The sequence below is a fragment of the Hypomesus nipponensis genome, chromosome 19 (assembly GCF_054491055.1).
Source record: "Hypomesus nipponensis isolate SF chromosome 19, ASM5449105v1, whole genome shotgun sequence".
Taxonomy (NCBI): domain Eukaryota; kingdom Metazoa; phylum Chordata; class Actinopteri; order Osmeriformes; family Osmeridae; genus Hypomesus; species Hypomesus nipponensis.
This window is the reverse complement of record NC_140379.1, coordinates 16,676,041-16,691,901: the sequence shown is the minus strand read 5'-3', so window position 1 is coordinate 16,691,901 and position 15,861 is coordinate 16,676,041. Positions and strand designations below refer to the sequence as shown.

The 15,861-nt window shown below is 41.5% G+C and overlaps 2 protein-coding genes across 14 annotated transcripts in view; both read left to right on the top strand.

Annotated features, from left to right (window-relative positions):
- mical2a (microtubule associated monooxygenase, calponin and LIM domain containing 2a) overlaps positions 1-464 on the top strand; it is a 34,369-nt gene extending 33,905 nt beyond the window's left edge. For 9 of the 12 annotated variants that reach the window (XM_084681695.1, XM_084681689.1, XM_084681698.1 and 6 more), the window contains one exon: positions 253-464. In XM_084681695.1, coding sequence (XP_084537821.1) covers positions 253-362 — 110 coding nt within the window. In that variant the 3' untranslated portion in view covers positions 363-464. The remainder of the gene's footprint in view (positions 1-252) is intronic. The other 3 variants (XM_084681690.1, XM_084681687.1, XM_084681686.1) reach the window with 3 other exon arrangements.
- A 7,115-nt stretch (positions 465-7,579) lies between these two features.
- parvab (parvin, alpha b) lies at positions 7,580-15,741 on the top strand. 2 transcript variants are annotated; one of them, XM_084682730.1, is made up of 13 exons: positions 7,580-7,889; positions 10,408-10,497; positions 10,679-10,749; positions 10,833-10,935; positions 11,028-11,168; positions 11,965-12,080; positions 12,168-12,226; positions 13,391-13,410; positions 13,519-13,580; positions 13,660-13,728; positions 13,834-13,935; positions 14,035-14,107; positions 14,808-15,741. In XM_084682730.1, the coding sequence occupies exons 1-13, from the start codon at positions 7,754-7,756 to the stop codon at positions 14,882-14,884; spliced, it is 1,119 nt and encodes a 372-aa protein (XP_084538856.1). In that variant the 5' UTR covers positions 7,580-7,753; the 3' UTR covers positions 14,885-15,741. The 2 variants fall into 2 exon arrangements, with proteins under 2 accessions (XP_084538856.1, XP_084538857.1); XM_084682731.1 differs by lacking the exon at positions 7,580-7,889 and adding an exon at positions 9,894-10,102.
- The last annotated feature ends 120 nt before the right edge of the window (positions 15,742-15,861 follow it).

The following is a 15,861-nucleotide window of genomic DNA, read 5'->3' as shown; positions in this document are numbered from 1 at the left end:
TCCCTAACTACTAATGTGTAGAACCTCCACCTTCAATGGCATCAATTTTTGTCATACTCCCTCTAAGGCAAAGTAAAGTGTTGTATAGGATGGTGTACCCAGTTTCAGCATGCTCATTAAACTGCTTTGCTGTTTTGCCTTTGCTCCTCCCAGCCTTACGCCTATTGAAAGAGGAAATGTTTTGCGAAGCTTTCTCTGCTCGGTCTGTATCCCTGTGTTGCTCTCCACTCTCTCCTTCTTGTCTCCACCCAGAAGCTTCCACCCGAGAGCGCTCTCTTGACCAACACAAGCAGAGGGGACTATCCTCCCATGCTGTTCCTTCAGCGCCATACTGTAACAGGTTAAACACAATTGTCGTGTGAATTCAACAATTTGCCATAGGACTTAACAGGGAACCTGTCACAATAAAATGGCATTTCTGTATCTGCAAGAATTGTGAAATAAAAAAATGTGTTTAACATTAACTGTCCATTATTTCATTATATTTCACATGTGCTGATTAATTACAAAAGAATACTGTGACCGTAGTAGTAGTTGTAGTAGTATTATTATTAGTAATAGTAGTACATTCACCTTAAACTCAGTTTTCATTACCAGCCAGTTCATTACCAGACTCAGTGTCTATGCTGAATAGGCTCAAGTGAGGATGTGTTTATTGAAGACTTCCCGATCTTCTCGCTGGATAGGCTGCAGCAGAGAGGATGTTTTGGCAATGAAGGCACAAGGTCAGGGAGTTCAGTTCAGCAAGAGGAAACCAGCTCACAAGTTCAGAAGGATCAGCCATGGCCTCACTCCTAATTCAGCAGCACTAAAAGTAGCCATTATACCTGGCACCTGTTTTTAATAACCCTGGAATGTCTGCTCTTCCTCTGTGGTCTACCTGAAGAGGAAGAAAGACTTTTAAGATGTGGCCATCAATGGATGTGCACTTAGAGCCAAGTCATTTATGAAGCTGAACCTTCTGTGCATTGGGACTGAAGAGCAGTTTTCATGGCTTTCATAACACAATGACATTTAAAAATGAAATTACCATATTGTGCAACAGCTTGTAAATTTAAAATCCAGCCTTGGTTCTTTGATCAACGGGATGTGCACTTCTGCCACTATAACATTTTTGTATTATTGTATGAGGGATTGTCATGGCAACAAGCAAACCATTTGCCTAAAGTTTTTTGGGCTCTGTGGATTTAGTTTGTAAAGACTGGCATGGGATCCCTCTTTGGCTCTTCGACTCAGAGATAAAGAAGCCTTCCTCTTCTCTATCAGTGTTCTGGTTCTGGCTCAGCCTGGGACAGAATTACAATCATCACAAAACATTCTTGAGGATAATCTAAGCCAAATTTTTTAGAACCCACCTACAGAGGCAGTTGGTTTTTGTTCAATCAAATCAATGTTTATTGTTATTTGTTATGTCTTACTAAAAAGATCTAAAAAAACAACAACGTCCAGATCCATGTAGGCCTACACATGTAAAAGTTTATGCTCAAGTAGCCGTTGATGTGACCCCAGCGAGCATCATGGGAGACTAGCAGTGTAGGAGGTGTTGCCACTTTCCCCCCTAATACAGCTCTGTGGATACTGTTTAATGATTGGATGGACAACATGTGAGTTCATACTGCCAAAACTTTGACTGGTGGGAGGACTTCTCCAGAAGTAGTATTAAATGCCATGCTTATCTATGAACGGGGGGTTCCACCAGCCCCGAGGTTTGTATTGAAGTCAATGCAGCCAGAGGAGGAGGGAGGCTAGCTGTCCTCCAGAAGTACTATAGTTCTACCACAGACAGTGCTGTTGTTACTGTGTAGACCTTCATTTCAATACTGTGCATTTTATTACATTTTTGGGAGACATATTAATATACTTAGTATAGTTTTAGTTTGTTAGATTTCACTGAGGAGGATGATCCTCCTCTTCCTTCCCTGAGGAGCCTCCACTGATACAAACATTCACTCTATGCCGATATTCTGGAGGTGACCTCACATGGTAACCTCCCATGGGCCACATAGTCAAGGATGGGCCTATAGGATTCAGTCTCTGGCTCTCACAGTGTGACAGAGAAAGAGCTTAAGGCCTGTAGTGCCTGTGATTCAAGGACAGGACGAGGAAATCAAAGTGTTCCCATTGGCATGCTGTTATTGACAGGTTGTCACACCCTCCTATCTGCGGTAGGAGCAGCTATTAAGTTGAGGCTGAGATATATGATCCCGAACATGGCAACACAGCTTCACTACGAGCCAGTAGTGGAGAGTTCCTTTATATAGAACAAGAGGGAGTTCAGTAGAGCAATGAATGGAATACATCTTGTATGACATTTTATCTATGCTGAAATGTTATTTGTGTTATTTTATCATGTGCAAACAAGACATCGAAAAAGGAAAAAATGGTTTCAGATCTCAAGAGGAGTTCGATATATGAAATTGTAAGGCTGGGTATGAACCTGCCCCCACATCTCATATGCCCAAATCTGGACTTGCTCGACAGGTTCTCAACTTGATGGCTCTCACACCCCATTGTGTAACCTACTGTAGTATTGCTAGTCATATCATGATAAGTGAGGGTCAAGATTTGGTCTGATTGGTTGTTCTGGTGTATAAAGGGAATGGTGAAGAATTGTTCTGTGGATTCTTGATCTCCTGAGACCATGGGTGTCGTTAGACCCTTTTTTACTGGGGCACGTACCCCAGTATAAATCTGCTGTGCCCCAATACAATCTAAAGTTTGAGTCATAACAATTTCGGTTATTAGTCAGTGCATTCATTTAGATTGATAATCCCAGAAAAAATAAACGCAGTATCCCAATCAACGCTTGTAAAAGTGTTTAACCGAAAACACAAACCGTTCCACGCAGGATTCCATGTAGCGTGCTCTTGTGAGCTTGCCAAATAGCCACTGCATCAGAGCTCCAGGTGTCAAGCTTGGCACACAAGTCAGAATTGGGGTAGGCTAAGAAAATATGACAAAACTTAAGACAGTTTCTAAATGATAGGCCTACCAATCATCTTATTTTGACGAAAACATAAAAACAATATTACATTAGGCAAAAAAAAAACAATATTTGCACTCAAATGAATGCCAAAAAATCTGTTCCCTCGCATTAACTATTGATGCCAAAGCTGATATCAAACTTGCGTCCCTGAACTGTTGTTAGCCTCGTAGTGCATTGTGCGCAGAAAGCTTGAAATAAAAAAAAAAGGGATATGAATTGGGGCCTCTGCCCCAGTAGAGTTTTATGTCTAACAATGCCTCTGCCTGAGACCTTCTCCTCAGCTCTGGTTTGTCCTTGTACTCATTATCTTTGTTCAGCTTTTGCTGTCTCTCTGATTTACAAAAATCATGGTAGCGTAGGTAAGAGTTAACCTTCATTGTGTTACATGTTTGCCTTGTAATTGGTTTCTTTCATTTGCCATGTTTTTAAATGTCTATTTCATTTTAACCTTCCATTCTTGCTCTGATTTAACCCATATATTTATATTGCCATTATTTGGTTCATGCTAATACACTGTTCAGTTTCCCATCTTCGTCCAATATTTAACCCCCTACAAAATGTTCCCAGTAATTCCATGACAGTAATGAAAACAAATGAAATAATGATTTGAGAGAAGAAGAAATGAAGAAGATCAAAAAAATGAAGATTAAGTAAATGAGCTGAACCTCTTAAGATGTAATCTTCTCAACGTGTAGTTTATGAATGAGAGACAGAAAGGCACGGTGAAGGCGCGGTGAAGGTGTGGTGAAGGCGCACCTCTGTCTGGAATATACGATAACCAGATAGATACAAGAGATGCTTAACTGTATTTAGCTCCGGCAGGAAATGTAATTGCAATCGCAGCACATACAATTGTAGAAGGTATATAGCACGTTTTGATACATAACAGGTACATAAAAACAAATATTGAAATATAGTTGAATATAAATACAGTCAAATACTGAAATGTGCAAACAGCAACGTGTTTAGAAGTAAGTAAATAGGTTGGTAGGTCGGTCACAGTTTAATAAAATAATCTATGTTCCTTCAATGCCACCCTCCGGCTGGATATGTGCTGTCAGCCGTTGTCAGCCTTCAGCAGAAACTCCCCTGTACTGTGCATAACAGTTTCCAGACCAAATAAATACCGATCTCTCTCTCTCTCTCTCTCTCTCTCTCTCTCTCTCTCTCTCTTTCTCTCTCTCTCTCTCTCTCTCTCTCTCTCTCTCTCTCTCTCTCTCTCTCTCTCTCTCTCTCTCTCTGTCTCTCTCTGTGTGTCTCTTTCTCTCTATTATGTTTGTCACTGTCTGTGAAGGCCCTCCTCCCTAGTTTCCACCTTTTCCTTTTCCTGTGGTACGTCTTTCCTCTCCCCTCCCTCTTTGTCCTGATCATCGTGCTGCAGAGCTCTAATATGCTACAGTGGGATTCCCAGAGCTCCAATGCAACTGTTGTTGTAACTGATCCCCACAGGAAATCGGCCAGTGTATCAATTTCATGAGTCGTGCATGTGATTGAGCTTTTTAATATAATCATCCTCAAATCACAAGTGTTCAGTGTTCCATGTCACATGACAAACTTAAAGTATGGAAGAGCATGTTACAAGACAAGTTGATCATCCAAGTTGTCATACAGGAAACACACTGAAAAGTACATCCTCAATAGACACCGTGACCCTCTCCATACATCTGTTACAGTAACTGCTCTGTTGTTGAAATAAGTGAGTCCACATTACGTAAATGAAAATGACATCCACTAGAGGACACTGTTGTCTTGAAGGAGTCCCACTAACAAACTGGGAGATTTTTTGGGGACGTTTGTCAACAGAGACTGGACTCTGTGCACTCATCATCCATTGCTCCACTTTTAGGCTGAATATGTTGTTATCAACAGTCCTGCGAGACAATCTCTGGGTTATCTTTCCATTGGAAAGGTTAATGTGATCTTCACCCAGCCCCTCTATCTGACAATACGATGGGTGTCATGTCATCCTGTCATAGCCCATATGTGACCTTCACCACAAATACCAATTCAAAGGACAATTATACGTTCAAGGACAACAGAAAACAACAGAAAAATGTCTCAACCCTTGATCACATTCGTTTTTTAAATGCCGATCTTCATGGAAAATCTTCAGTTATTAACTTTATTGTACGATACATTTTCTATAGCCAGAACTCCTAATGCGCATGTTGCAACATTGACTAAATGAATGGATGCAAGTAGAGGTGCAGATGATGTATATAGTACCTAGGGGTTATCTGCAGAATTACTGGCTGGTGATATTCTATTCAATTACAGGCAGAAAACAAACCATGCAAAGCCATTTAGACCCACCATGCGACCCTTGCTTACGCAATTCAAGAGAACAGACCTCCAGTTTAAAAGCATTTAGACTGACCATACTGCATAAATGATCTATTTTGCATTGGATTACTTGTGTTCCGTGCCTGGAGAAGAGGGTTAGGGTTAAAAGAGACCACGATGAAGAGCTAACCAAGTGAACTATCTTGTGGTCAATCGTATTTTTCGAATGTCTGGGTCTGTGTGCGTCTCTTGCTGAGTATTGACCCTACCATCTCTACCAGTGGCGCTAAACACTAGCTGTAAACGTGACGGAGGTCTCCATCCTTGGCATTCTACCCAGAACATTCTCTACAAAGGACACACACGGATTTATTGTACAGTACATAAGGATCACCCTGTCCTTTGTGTCACCCTTCCAGATGTGATGGCCTTGGTGCGTGAGCTGGTACACGGTGGACTGTCACGTGGAACAGAGCTTCTCTTACTGGGCAGAGAGGATGTGAGTGGAATAGGTGAGGGGAAGGTGTAGTTCTTCGTGCCTGACCTGGAGTGGGGAGGCGGACCCCAGCAGGGAGTGGAGGGGAGGCACAGAGGACGCCGGATGTAGTGGGGGAGGGGATGTGGAGGAGGGAGGAAGGACCTGGCTCTCATCCCTGTACCGTCGTGCTCCTTGTGCCTCTCCCCTCAGCGGGGTCCTCCAGCACGGGGGGGGGATCAAACTGAGCTGCCATAACCATGGGGCGACACTGACAAAACAAGCCCCGCAACAGATCTCTCACTCTCATTAATTGTGTCGAGTCTCAGAAGGAGATTTCCTCCATGTGGCTGCACAGTATCAAACACAACAGCATCAACAAGGGCTCTATGACTCCGATTTCACACAAACACACGTGTCAGTTAGTGAATGAAGGCCACAGGGCAATGAGGTCATTTTATTTCATTGCTGACACAAAACCATTGTTTTGTAATGGTCTTGCTCTACCCCTCACTGTCTTTCATAGAACTGAGCAAGGCACAGCGAGGGGTATTTGTGGAAGTACCATAGCACTGAGTGCCGTGTCCACCCTCACTTGTTCTCCTGGGTCTGTCCTTGTCCCTCTTCCTGTGGAGAGCAATGTGACAGGTGCTGGTCTGACCCTACAAGCATTTCATATTTCATTTAAATGCCCTTATCTTAAATACAAAAACTGACTTGCAAACAGGTTATACAATAACAATGATTAGCGTTCAAGCAAAATAGCAATCTGTGGTTGAAATTGCATTGAAATTACAGAAGCTGTAAGGAGGCAATAAAAACTGGGAAATAGGGGAGGGATGAATCTAAAAATGTAACATTTCATTAACTTAGCACTTTCATACAAATCATTCCCTCAAATGGAAGTAACCTTCCCACTGCAGAAAGAAATGCACATTGGTACAATAAGTATGTTCCAGAAGAGACTGATTATTTTACACCAGTGATACACAACACATGGACATGTAACCACTCTAGGTGGCAAATCAATTCCACTTCAACAATCAGTGGAGCAGATAACATTTACTCATATTTAATTTGTGGTTACTATGTAACAATTAGGCTTCTTTGTTATTGTATTTCCAGTTCTTATTTTAATTTCTGTAAAAACAACTCTGATGTCGGTCAGAAAAAATACAAGTAAAATACCACTGGCATAAATATGTCAATAGGCTGATAAGAGTGTTCTTTCTATACAAAGTGCAATACCAGCTAATACGGGACAACATGATTCTGCAATTTCTAAATGTAATCTTAAAAACAGGCCTCTCCGCTTATCTTTCCATCTCATGTCAAATAACATAACATTAGTCTATTGAAAAATGTATTTGAGAGGGCTGGTCAGATTAGTGAAGGTTCAAACAACAGCGGTGCAGGATGGAGTTGGTCCTGGGCTAGACAGCAGGGCCAGAGGGCCACCATGTAACATTAGGACCACGACAGACCGTCCACCAGGACAACATGGGAAATGTCTCTGTAATGACATCACATGCCAGACAGGTCCCCTGTACATCTTGGCATGGTTTTGTTCATTCAAATAATTGTATCAAAAGAGAGGCCATGGGCTACACATTTAAATAGGGAAGTATTTACAGAACTAGAAAACAGAAATATGTTTCAATAGCAAGAAATTATAGTTTTTATATTTGAGTTTATATTCAGGGAACCTGGAAAAGATCTCTGTAAAATCCTGATAGTACACATCCAACCATTTATATCTGTTTAATGGTAGATCCCGGAGGCAATACTGATACCGTTACAAAAAAGCTAGTGATTTTCCTATTCGGTAAGGAAAAATGGGTGGGAACCAGACGGGAACAACCACGGGAATCAAATAACAGGGAGACGTCTCATTGCAAAGCGCATACTTGGAATTCCGCTTCCGTTAGATGAACTTTAACAACCAGAAAGTATTTCAATGACATAAACTAGCACCTTCTGATAGATAATAACGCAATTAGAAACAAGAAATGGCTTCATCGCCTCAGAAATCACCGTCTTCTCCTAAATCCCCGACTCCAAAATCACCACCCACCAGAAAAAAAGATGACTCCTTTCTCGGAAAACTCGGGGGAACTTTGGCTAGAAGAAAGAAAGCAAAAGAAGGTTTGTGATCCTGTATCAGTAACTTTTTATATTACATTTGATCCTCATCCCATGTGAAATTTACGTTTCAGATGCGTTTGGCACTTTAAACATAAAACGTTCATAACAATTCAAATATGATTTTCTATGTACTTTTTAAGTAGTCCTGTATGATCTATGAATTAAAGTGTTTTAGTTTTAGTTTAAAAAACGCTATTAGTAATACTGTTATTGTACGTTCTCTTCGGGTGTGTCTGTTTATCTTTTGACATTTGAATACGTCACTTGATGACCCTAAGTGGGACTATTATGGCCTGTCCTGTCACAACAGCCCCAGTTCATTAACAAGTGCATCTTATTGATCAAAATAGCTGAAGTCTTATTTTATATGATGATTCATGAAGTGGGTCTAGTCTAACCCCAAGCACAGACCGTTACTGTGTTTACAACTCACACAGCTAAGCCTTTTGCCATGTAAGGAAAGAGGCCCAATGGCCTGCCCCATGGTAATGAATCATAAGGGAATGATAAGAATCTCATGCTCTTTCCAACCCCTGTCTCAATGTTAACTGCAGAGGTGATGCAAGGTTGCTTTCCAAACAGGTATTTTTGTTGTATAGGCTACTTATATTACATTAAGGAACACTTTTGGCATGAAGTTTAAGATAATTAATATTTTTTTAACAACTGTTATTTGTTACATTTGAGATTCTTCCACTGTGTCTGATATAGGCTTTCAGTGTGCCTGAGATTTCGACGGTTTGTCAGTCCGAGCTTAGAGTAAATTGTGAAATAATTTGTATTGTATCCTATTCAATGGTGGAATAGAATATGGTTACCTGGAGATGTGTATGCAAACAGTTGGGCCCAGAGGGATGTTTCTGCAAAGCTGCAGCCACTGAATATGAATAGAAAACAAAGGAACTCAGTTATATTCATGGTGAGAATGCATTAGAACAGATGTTACTGATTGTCTAGGACCGGACCTTCATCAGTTTGAAGAAGCTAGTAAATGGATGAAGCAGTTCATGGAAGAACCCCAGAACACCCAAGAGTCACCCCATCAGCCGGTCTCTGCCTCAGTACGCTAGGCATGAACAGCATGGGGAGGTATTGGTGTTGATTAGTGACAGGATGTTGATATCCCTGGGGGGCCTACTTCCTCTTCTCTGAGGAAAGCTGAAAACACCTTGATGTGGAGCGGCCCTTTCTGCAGGCTTTTCCACAAACACACACATACGCGTCCACATACAAATGCACATACACATGCACACGAAGGTGCTCACACACAGACAGACAGACAGACAGACAGACAGACAGACAGACAGACACACACACACACACACACACACACACACACACACTGTTACCACATCGGAGGCAATACTGTGTGAGGATCGTGTGGATTGTTGTCACATGGGTGTATTGATGGGACGCTTACTGCTCATGTAACTGAGTTGAATTGGTTCAACTCATCCCTCATCATATAAATACCGCCCACCTGCACTATTGAATTGTTAGCTAGTGACCTTAAAATCTCTTTAAAAAGCCTGTGCTGTCATTAACAGGCATATGTACAGTACCGTGCATAGATATTCAGGTTGTTTTTGTTTGTATGAACTACGGCTATGCACAAATGCATTAGAACCTCGGTTATTTCAAATAGATTTGTGGTTATTGAATATGAAATGTATTTTCCATGGAGCTGGTGGACATTAGACATAATTATTCATGTTGATAGCATTTTTTTTTATCAAAGAATTTGGAGAATACATATGTAGTTCAACATAAATATATATATATATATTTTATAAATCATAATAGCACAGTACAGTATTTGGTGTTAGATTTTCACACACTGCAGGTAATAGGGCTGATCCATCAGAGATAAGGACAATTTCAATGATTGCCAGTTAATTCCATTCACACTTTCAAAAATTCTCTTTTATGCTCATTATGTGAACTGCTTATTCTGGCTGTCTCTGTAGATTGTCACTCACAACAATGAGGTGCTTTATCTTATAGATCACATCTAGGCTGAGCTCTCCATCTCTCCTGTCTATCCCAGACGTGTCCAAGGGTAACTACTTATAATTAGCAGGTGCATTTGGAACCAGCTCCTACTGGTAAGACCAGTGTGCCATGATACTGGCTGCCTGGCATGAAGAGCACAGTTTAACCTGAGGAAAAGTGCCATCAATTGGGTGGAATGAGTGGAGAGCACAGATCTTTAGGTAGAGTATAGGAGTCCACCTCTCTCTCTCTCTCTCTCTTTCTCTCTCTCTCTCTCTCTCTCTCTCTCTCTCTCTCTCTCTCTCTTTCTCTCCTTTTCTTTTTTTCTTTCTTTCTGTTATTTGCTCTCCACTGAGATGCTGGGGACTGATATTGTGTGGCACTGATGTGATTTGACTTGCTCTCAGATTTTCCCTGCTGGACACATTTTTCCCGCCTCTCGCCACAGCGGAGGCCATGGTGCTCTTTGTAATAATTAGCGTGTGCCACATTGAGTGGGGCCACTGAAGGTGTGGTGTTTCTACAGTGTCGGAGCTCCAGGAGGAAGGGATGAATGCCATCAACCTGCCCCTCAGCCCCATCCCCTTTGAGCTGGATCCAGAGGACACCATGCTGGGTGAGGCCTCTGGCTCCTAACTACTAACAAAAGCACATTCTCTTTCCCAGCTGTGTGCCATGATTCAGTCATGATATGAGGTGTGTATGTTTGTGGTTGTTTGGGTTTGTCTCTGTGTGTGTGTGTGTGTACTGTTTGTGTGCATGTGGCCTGGTGGGTGCTCTATGTTTTCTACCTTCAGAGGAGAATGAGGTACGCACCATGGTGGACCCCAACTCAAGGAATGATCCCAAACTGCAGGAACTGATGAAGGTGTGAAACATTCCATACTTGAAAATACATTGCCGTGAAGTGGTCCAATCTAATACGTGTGAATTCTGTGTGCTTGTATGCAGGTCCTTATAGACTGGATTAATGATGTGCTGGTGGGGGAGAGAATCATTGTCAAAGACCTGGCTGAAGACCTTTACGATGGACAGGTTCTCCAGAAACTCTTTGGTATTCCAGACTTCCCTTACTACCTCACTGTGCCCTTCATGCAGCCGTACCTTGGTATATGTGGTTTTCAAACTCCTCCCCCTGTTTTTTAGAGAAGCTAGAAGGAGAGAAGCTGAACGTTGCAGAGGTGACACAGTCCGAGATCGCCCAAAAACAGAAGCTGCAGACGGTCCTAGAGAAGATAAACGACACTCTCAAGGTTTCCACCAGAAACGTCAAATGGACAATTGACTGTAAGTGACATAAGCAGCGTTTAACAGAATGTTGCAGCGTAGAAGTTTACTCTTAAGAATACTGTGTTAATAAGTCACCTTACCAGGTAAGAGAGATCTTCTCTGCTAAAGTGCTGCCTGGCTGTCCCTCTGACATTCGGAACAGGGAAATAATCCATACCTCACCTAGTGTGGGGGTGGTCACTGCACACAGCAGGACAGCAAATCAATCCTTACATTTGGTCTTCATCTGAGGAAGCCTTGTCTGTTTCACTTTGTTATTCAAATTCAGCCTCATATGCCTGTTATTCTAATGTAATTCCAATTCTCTTCAATTCCTGTTGAAATGTCTTTGTTCTTTTACCCTTCATAGAGTATCTAAAAAGCACTTGAGAAATCAATAGGATCCTTTTTTTACTGTGATCAAAGGCCTACTAAGCCCTTTGTTTTGCTTTCCTATCCGCCTTTATGGTCAGTAAACATTGATTGCAATGTTGGATTATCATATTTGAGAGGCATGTCTGGTTTGTATATTTGGTGGATGGATCCAGGATTGTTCTTTTACTCTGAACTGGAGCAGAAACCTGTCAGATAGCTGACCCTGACACATTCAGATTACAGAAAACCTTATCGTTTGGTGTGTGACCTTTCTCTAACCTTCAGTTCGGCATTGGGAATGCCGAGAGTATTGCCTATCTTGATTACAGAAGAAAAATAGCATTTTTGCTGCAGCAGTTACAATGCACAGAGGAAAGACAGTAAGAACGACTGCAGCTTTGACTTCATCTTTCAGTTGATCCCTTTTTCCTTCTTCCAGCGGTTCATGCTAAAAGCATTGTGGCCATCCTCCATCTGTTGGTGGCACTGGCTCAGCATTTCCGTGCTCCAATCCGACTACCTGACCACGTGTCCATCCAAGTGGTGGTCGTACAGGTACTCATTCTTTTACTGTTACCAGAAAAGAGCTTGGATAGAGAGCAAAACAGAAAAGATAAAGATTTTCTCCTGCGTTCCTTTCAGAAACGAGAAGGCATCCTCCAGTCTCGTCAGATTCAGGAAGAGATTACCGGGAATACAGAGTACGTCCTTGTGTGTATTTCCCCCATTTGTACTGTTAATTGTCCGTTTCTACCATTGCTGTTCAACTTGTTATTACTTCATCTGGATATATCCCAACAACCTGACGTCTTTCACTGATGATCTGCTGTTTGTCTGACTTTCTGTTGAAAACAGACAACAAGCTTTGAGAGCTTCCCCTTAACAACAATACTGATTCTCCTCTTTAGATTTTTGTATTTGTAAACAACACATGTTTACCTTGCAAATCCATGATTTGTTATTCCCTTAGGAAATTACTTTACTGCTTGTACTGTACTTTACTGCCTGCACAAAAACTCATTTTTGCTTCTGAAGGTCATACAAAACAAGGTGATTAGAGAGCCAAGCACACAATGTTTGTAAATATCTCTGAACAAATCAGCAGCAAATGAGTCCACTGGGCATTGAAGCAGTTGAAACAACCGAGAGGCTGATGAGAGGAATTGACACTAGCCTCCCCTGTCTTCACTTTAAAGCGTGAAGACAGCTCGGCCACGCCAGCACCTAGGGGGTCCGATATGGGAGAGTTGGATCCCCATGCTGATGGGCAGATTTAGTGAGCACTGTCCAGGGGGGGAGGGGGGGGGGGGTAGAGCAGGGGGGAGGGTTGGGGGGGGGGAGTGGAGGTAGGAGTTTGCGATGCCTGGTGTGCTTCTGCCAACCCACCACTGCTTTACCGCGCTGCGGCTGATTAATAAGGCTCCAACGGGTGCAAATCATCTCAGCAGATAAGAAGGGGAAGAGCTGGGGGCCCAGGCCTGGGGCTGTGATCCTGTGAGGGGCAGCAGCTGCCGAAGCATGCCTCTGCCGGGAAGGATTGGACCATGAAGGCCAGGCGCCTGGGCACAGGTCCACCAGGCCTCCGACCAGGCCCCAGTACAACCACAGCCACATTTGATCACTCTGCTCCAGGGGACTCACCCACAGCCCCTCCCTCAGCTCCACATCTCTTTGTTTGTGTTCCAGCCTGGCCCTCTAGTTAAGACCATCTGCATTCAATTAATATTCTTCCCTGGTTTTAAACAAGGTCCTTGTTTAGTTTTTTCTTCTGTCTTTCGTTTTGAGTTCGGCCTCATGTTTTTTTTCTCCTCTGATGTGTGTGTGATGGGTCTGATGCTGAAATACTTTTGTAACTTTTCTTGCAGAGCTTTATCAGGAAGACATGGTTTGTAGTCTTAAGTCCTCTAATCAAACGTTTCTCTGTTCTCATTACATATTGCAATTTCACAAACTTGAAACTCTCACTAACTCATCACACTTCACCCTCTTTCAGAGAGAGATGCCTTTGACACACTGTTTGACCACGCGCCCGACAAGCTGAACGTGGTAAAGAAGGTAGGTCTCGTACTGTAACATTTGATATTAACTGTTGAACGCTTTTGCAAAAGTAAACAAGCCTCCTACTGTCTTTCAGACGCTTATCACATTCGTAAACAAGCACTTGAACAAGTTGAACCTTGAGGTGTCTGAACTTGACACACAGGTGCGACACTCCTCTGAATTATAATGATTAATCTTCAATGACTTTGTTTATCCTGGAGAAATATGTCATAAGATACTGACTCTACATTGGTGGAATGTTTTCCAGTTTGCTGATGGTGTATACCTGGTTTTGCTGATGGGGTTGCTGGAAGGCTACTTTGTTCCCTTACACAACTTCTTCCTCACCCCAGAAAACTTTGACCAAAAGGTATGAAGGAACCCCTTAACCACCGCTGTGGGTGAATTTACTATACAGTGAGATCAGGTGACTAGACTGGCTGGACTCATGGCAGCTTGTCCCTTACAGGTGCACAACGTGGCATTATCCTTTGAACTGATGCAAGATGGAGGTCTGGAGAAGCCCAAGCCCAGATCAGAGGGTAAATATCTTAGCACACTCAGTTCCAATCTTTGACATCTCATCGCAAAGCATTGTAGTAGATTGTAGAAACAGTAAAGATATCCAAAGTATTTTAACCGTTAATGACTAAAACTACTATAAAATATTGTTAGGATTGGGCTGTATGACATTATGTGGATATATTCTTATGGGTATGTCAGTGCATGTGTTATAATCAGAGAGACACAGAGAGAGAGAACAGAGGATGCAAGCCTATTTGGTGTGGGATTACGCTGATCCTCTGGGCATTGGCATGTGGGTCCGTTGAACTGAGGCTAGTAATAGTTTTAATGTTACAGTCAAGCACCAATGACAGGGTGACTGCTCGCCTGTAACACGGAGGGATGCCCTTCAATTTGACTTTTGACTAGTGTTCAGTACACTTCACCTACGCAGTGGCTTATTTTTTAACCTTGGCACTAAATATTCATTAAACATCTGTTTAAATAAAATGTAAGTCAATAATTCAATTATATAGTAATTGTCTGAAATATTTGTATAAGTAAAGTAGTTGTTTACTGTGTTTACTGTAATTGCAGATTATCTGCGAAGAAGAATTGTACAATGTCTACGTATGTCTCATTGCTCAATTATGTAGATATTTCTGGTTTCTTCATGTGAACGTTTCATTGTCTGACGTTTGTCTTTAATAATTGTTCTTCAAATAATTGTTCTTGCAGATATTGTGAACTGTGATCTGAAATCCACCTTAAGGGTATTGTACAACCTCTTCACCAAATACAGAAATGTGGAGTGAAGCAGCCTCTGTTCACCATCGTATAACGTTTCTGGCTGTGTAGCGAAAGCTGTCTTTTGAGTGATGTTTGGGCCCCCATATCTAATCCTATAACTTTTGCTTGCTCAAGTCACACTCCTTTTGCACTCCTATTGTATGAGATGAGATAAGCTTAATTACTGAAGGTCAATATAATAAATTGTTCAATAATGCTGTCTTGTTAGCTAGCATTTGGACCGTTGGTTACTAGTCTTTATAGACTTTGTAATTTGTGAATGGTGACCACACCCTCTGAAGTCTACTTTGAATCACAACTATAGAATTGCACCAATACCGAAGGACCTTATGGATTTGTGAAGGAAATAATATAATGTAAGCTGTGCCATGAAATTGATGCTGGGTCTTGCACTGTACAGGACATGAAGATACATAGTTCTGTTCCTTATTTTACCTTTTAGGCTGACCTCTTGATCTTAATGTATCATTGCCCTCTTCCAAAGATAACAAATGCTTTATTGATATTATTTGTATTATTTGGTAAAAACAAGTAAGCAAATTGTTATATCTACTTGAACCAATAAACCAGAAATACAATTTGTATGATGTATAGTTGTGAGTGACAGAACTATTTTATACAATTAAACTGCGTAATGATGCCAAAATATGTCAAATAAAGCACGTAAAGTTGTACGTCTTAAAGTTATTTAGTATTTCCAAAAATATGCCCATTTGTTAGATAGCTTAATGTAAACTGTTACAGAGATATGTTGCTTGGATTGCATGGATATGAAAAATACATTGTTAAAAGCTTGTAGGTAGAATCTTTAAATATTTTTTATTTCTGTCATTAAATTCAAATAAACATTTAATGAAAACAACAGCAGGTGGAGGTAATCGTTTTTGAGGTCAAAGGCAGACTTTTTTTGTTACTGTAAACCATGAACTGCATTCATCATATATTAGTGTCTTCTAGCTCTGAAAGCAGCAGGATATTTAAT

Excerpts from the sequence above, each read along its gene's own strand:
- parvab (XM_084682730.1), top strand. The coding sequence starts at position 7,754 with ATGGCTTCATCGCCTCAGAAATCACCGTCTTCTCCTAAATCCCCGACT. Across the intron at positions 10,936-11,027 it reads GGTTCTCCAGAAACTCTTTG|AGAAGCTAGAAGGAGAGAAG; the intron begins GTATTCCAGACT and ends CCTGTTTTTTAG. Across the intron at positions 12,227-13,390 it reads GAGATTACCGGGAATACAGA|AGCTTTATCAGGAAGACATG; the intron begins GTACGTCCTTGT and ends CTTTTCTTGCAG.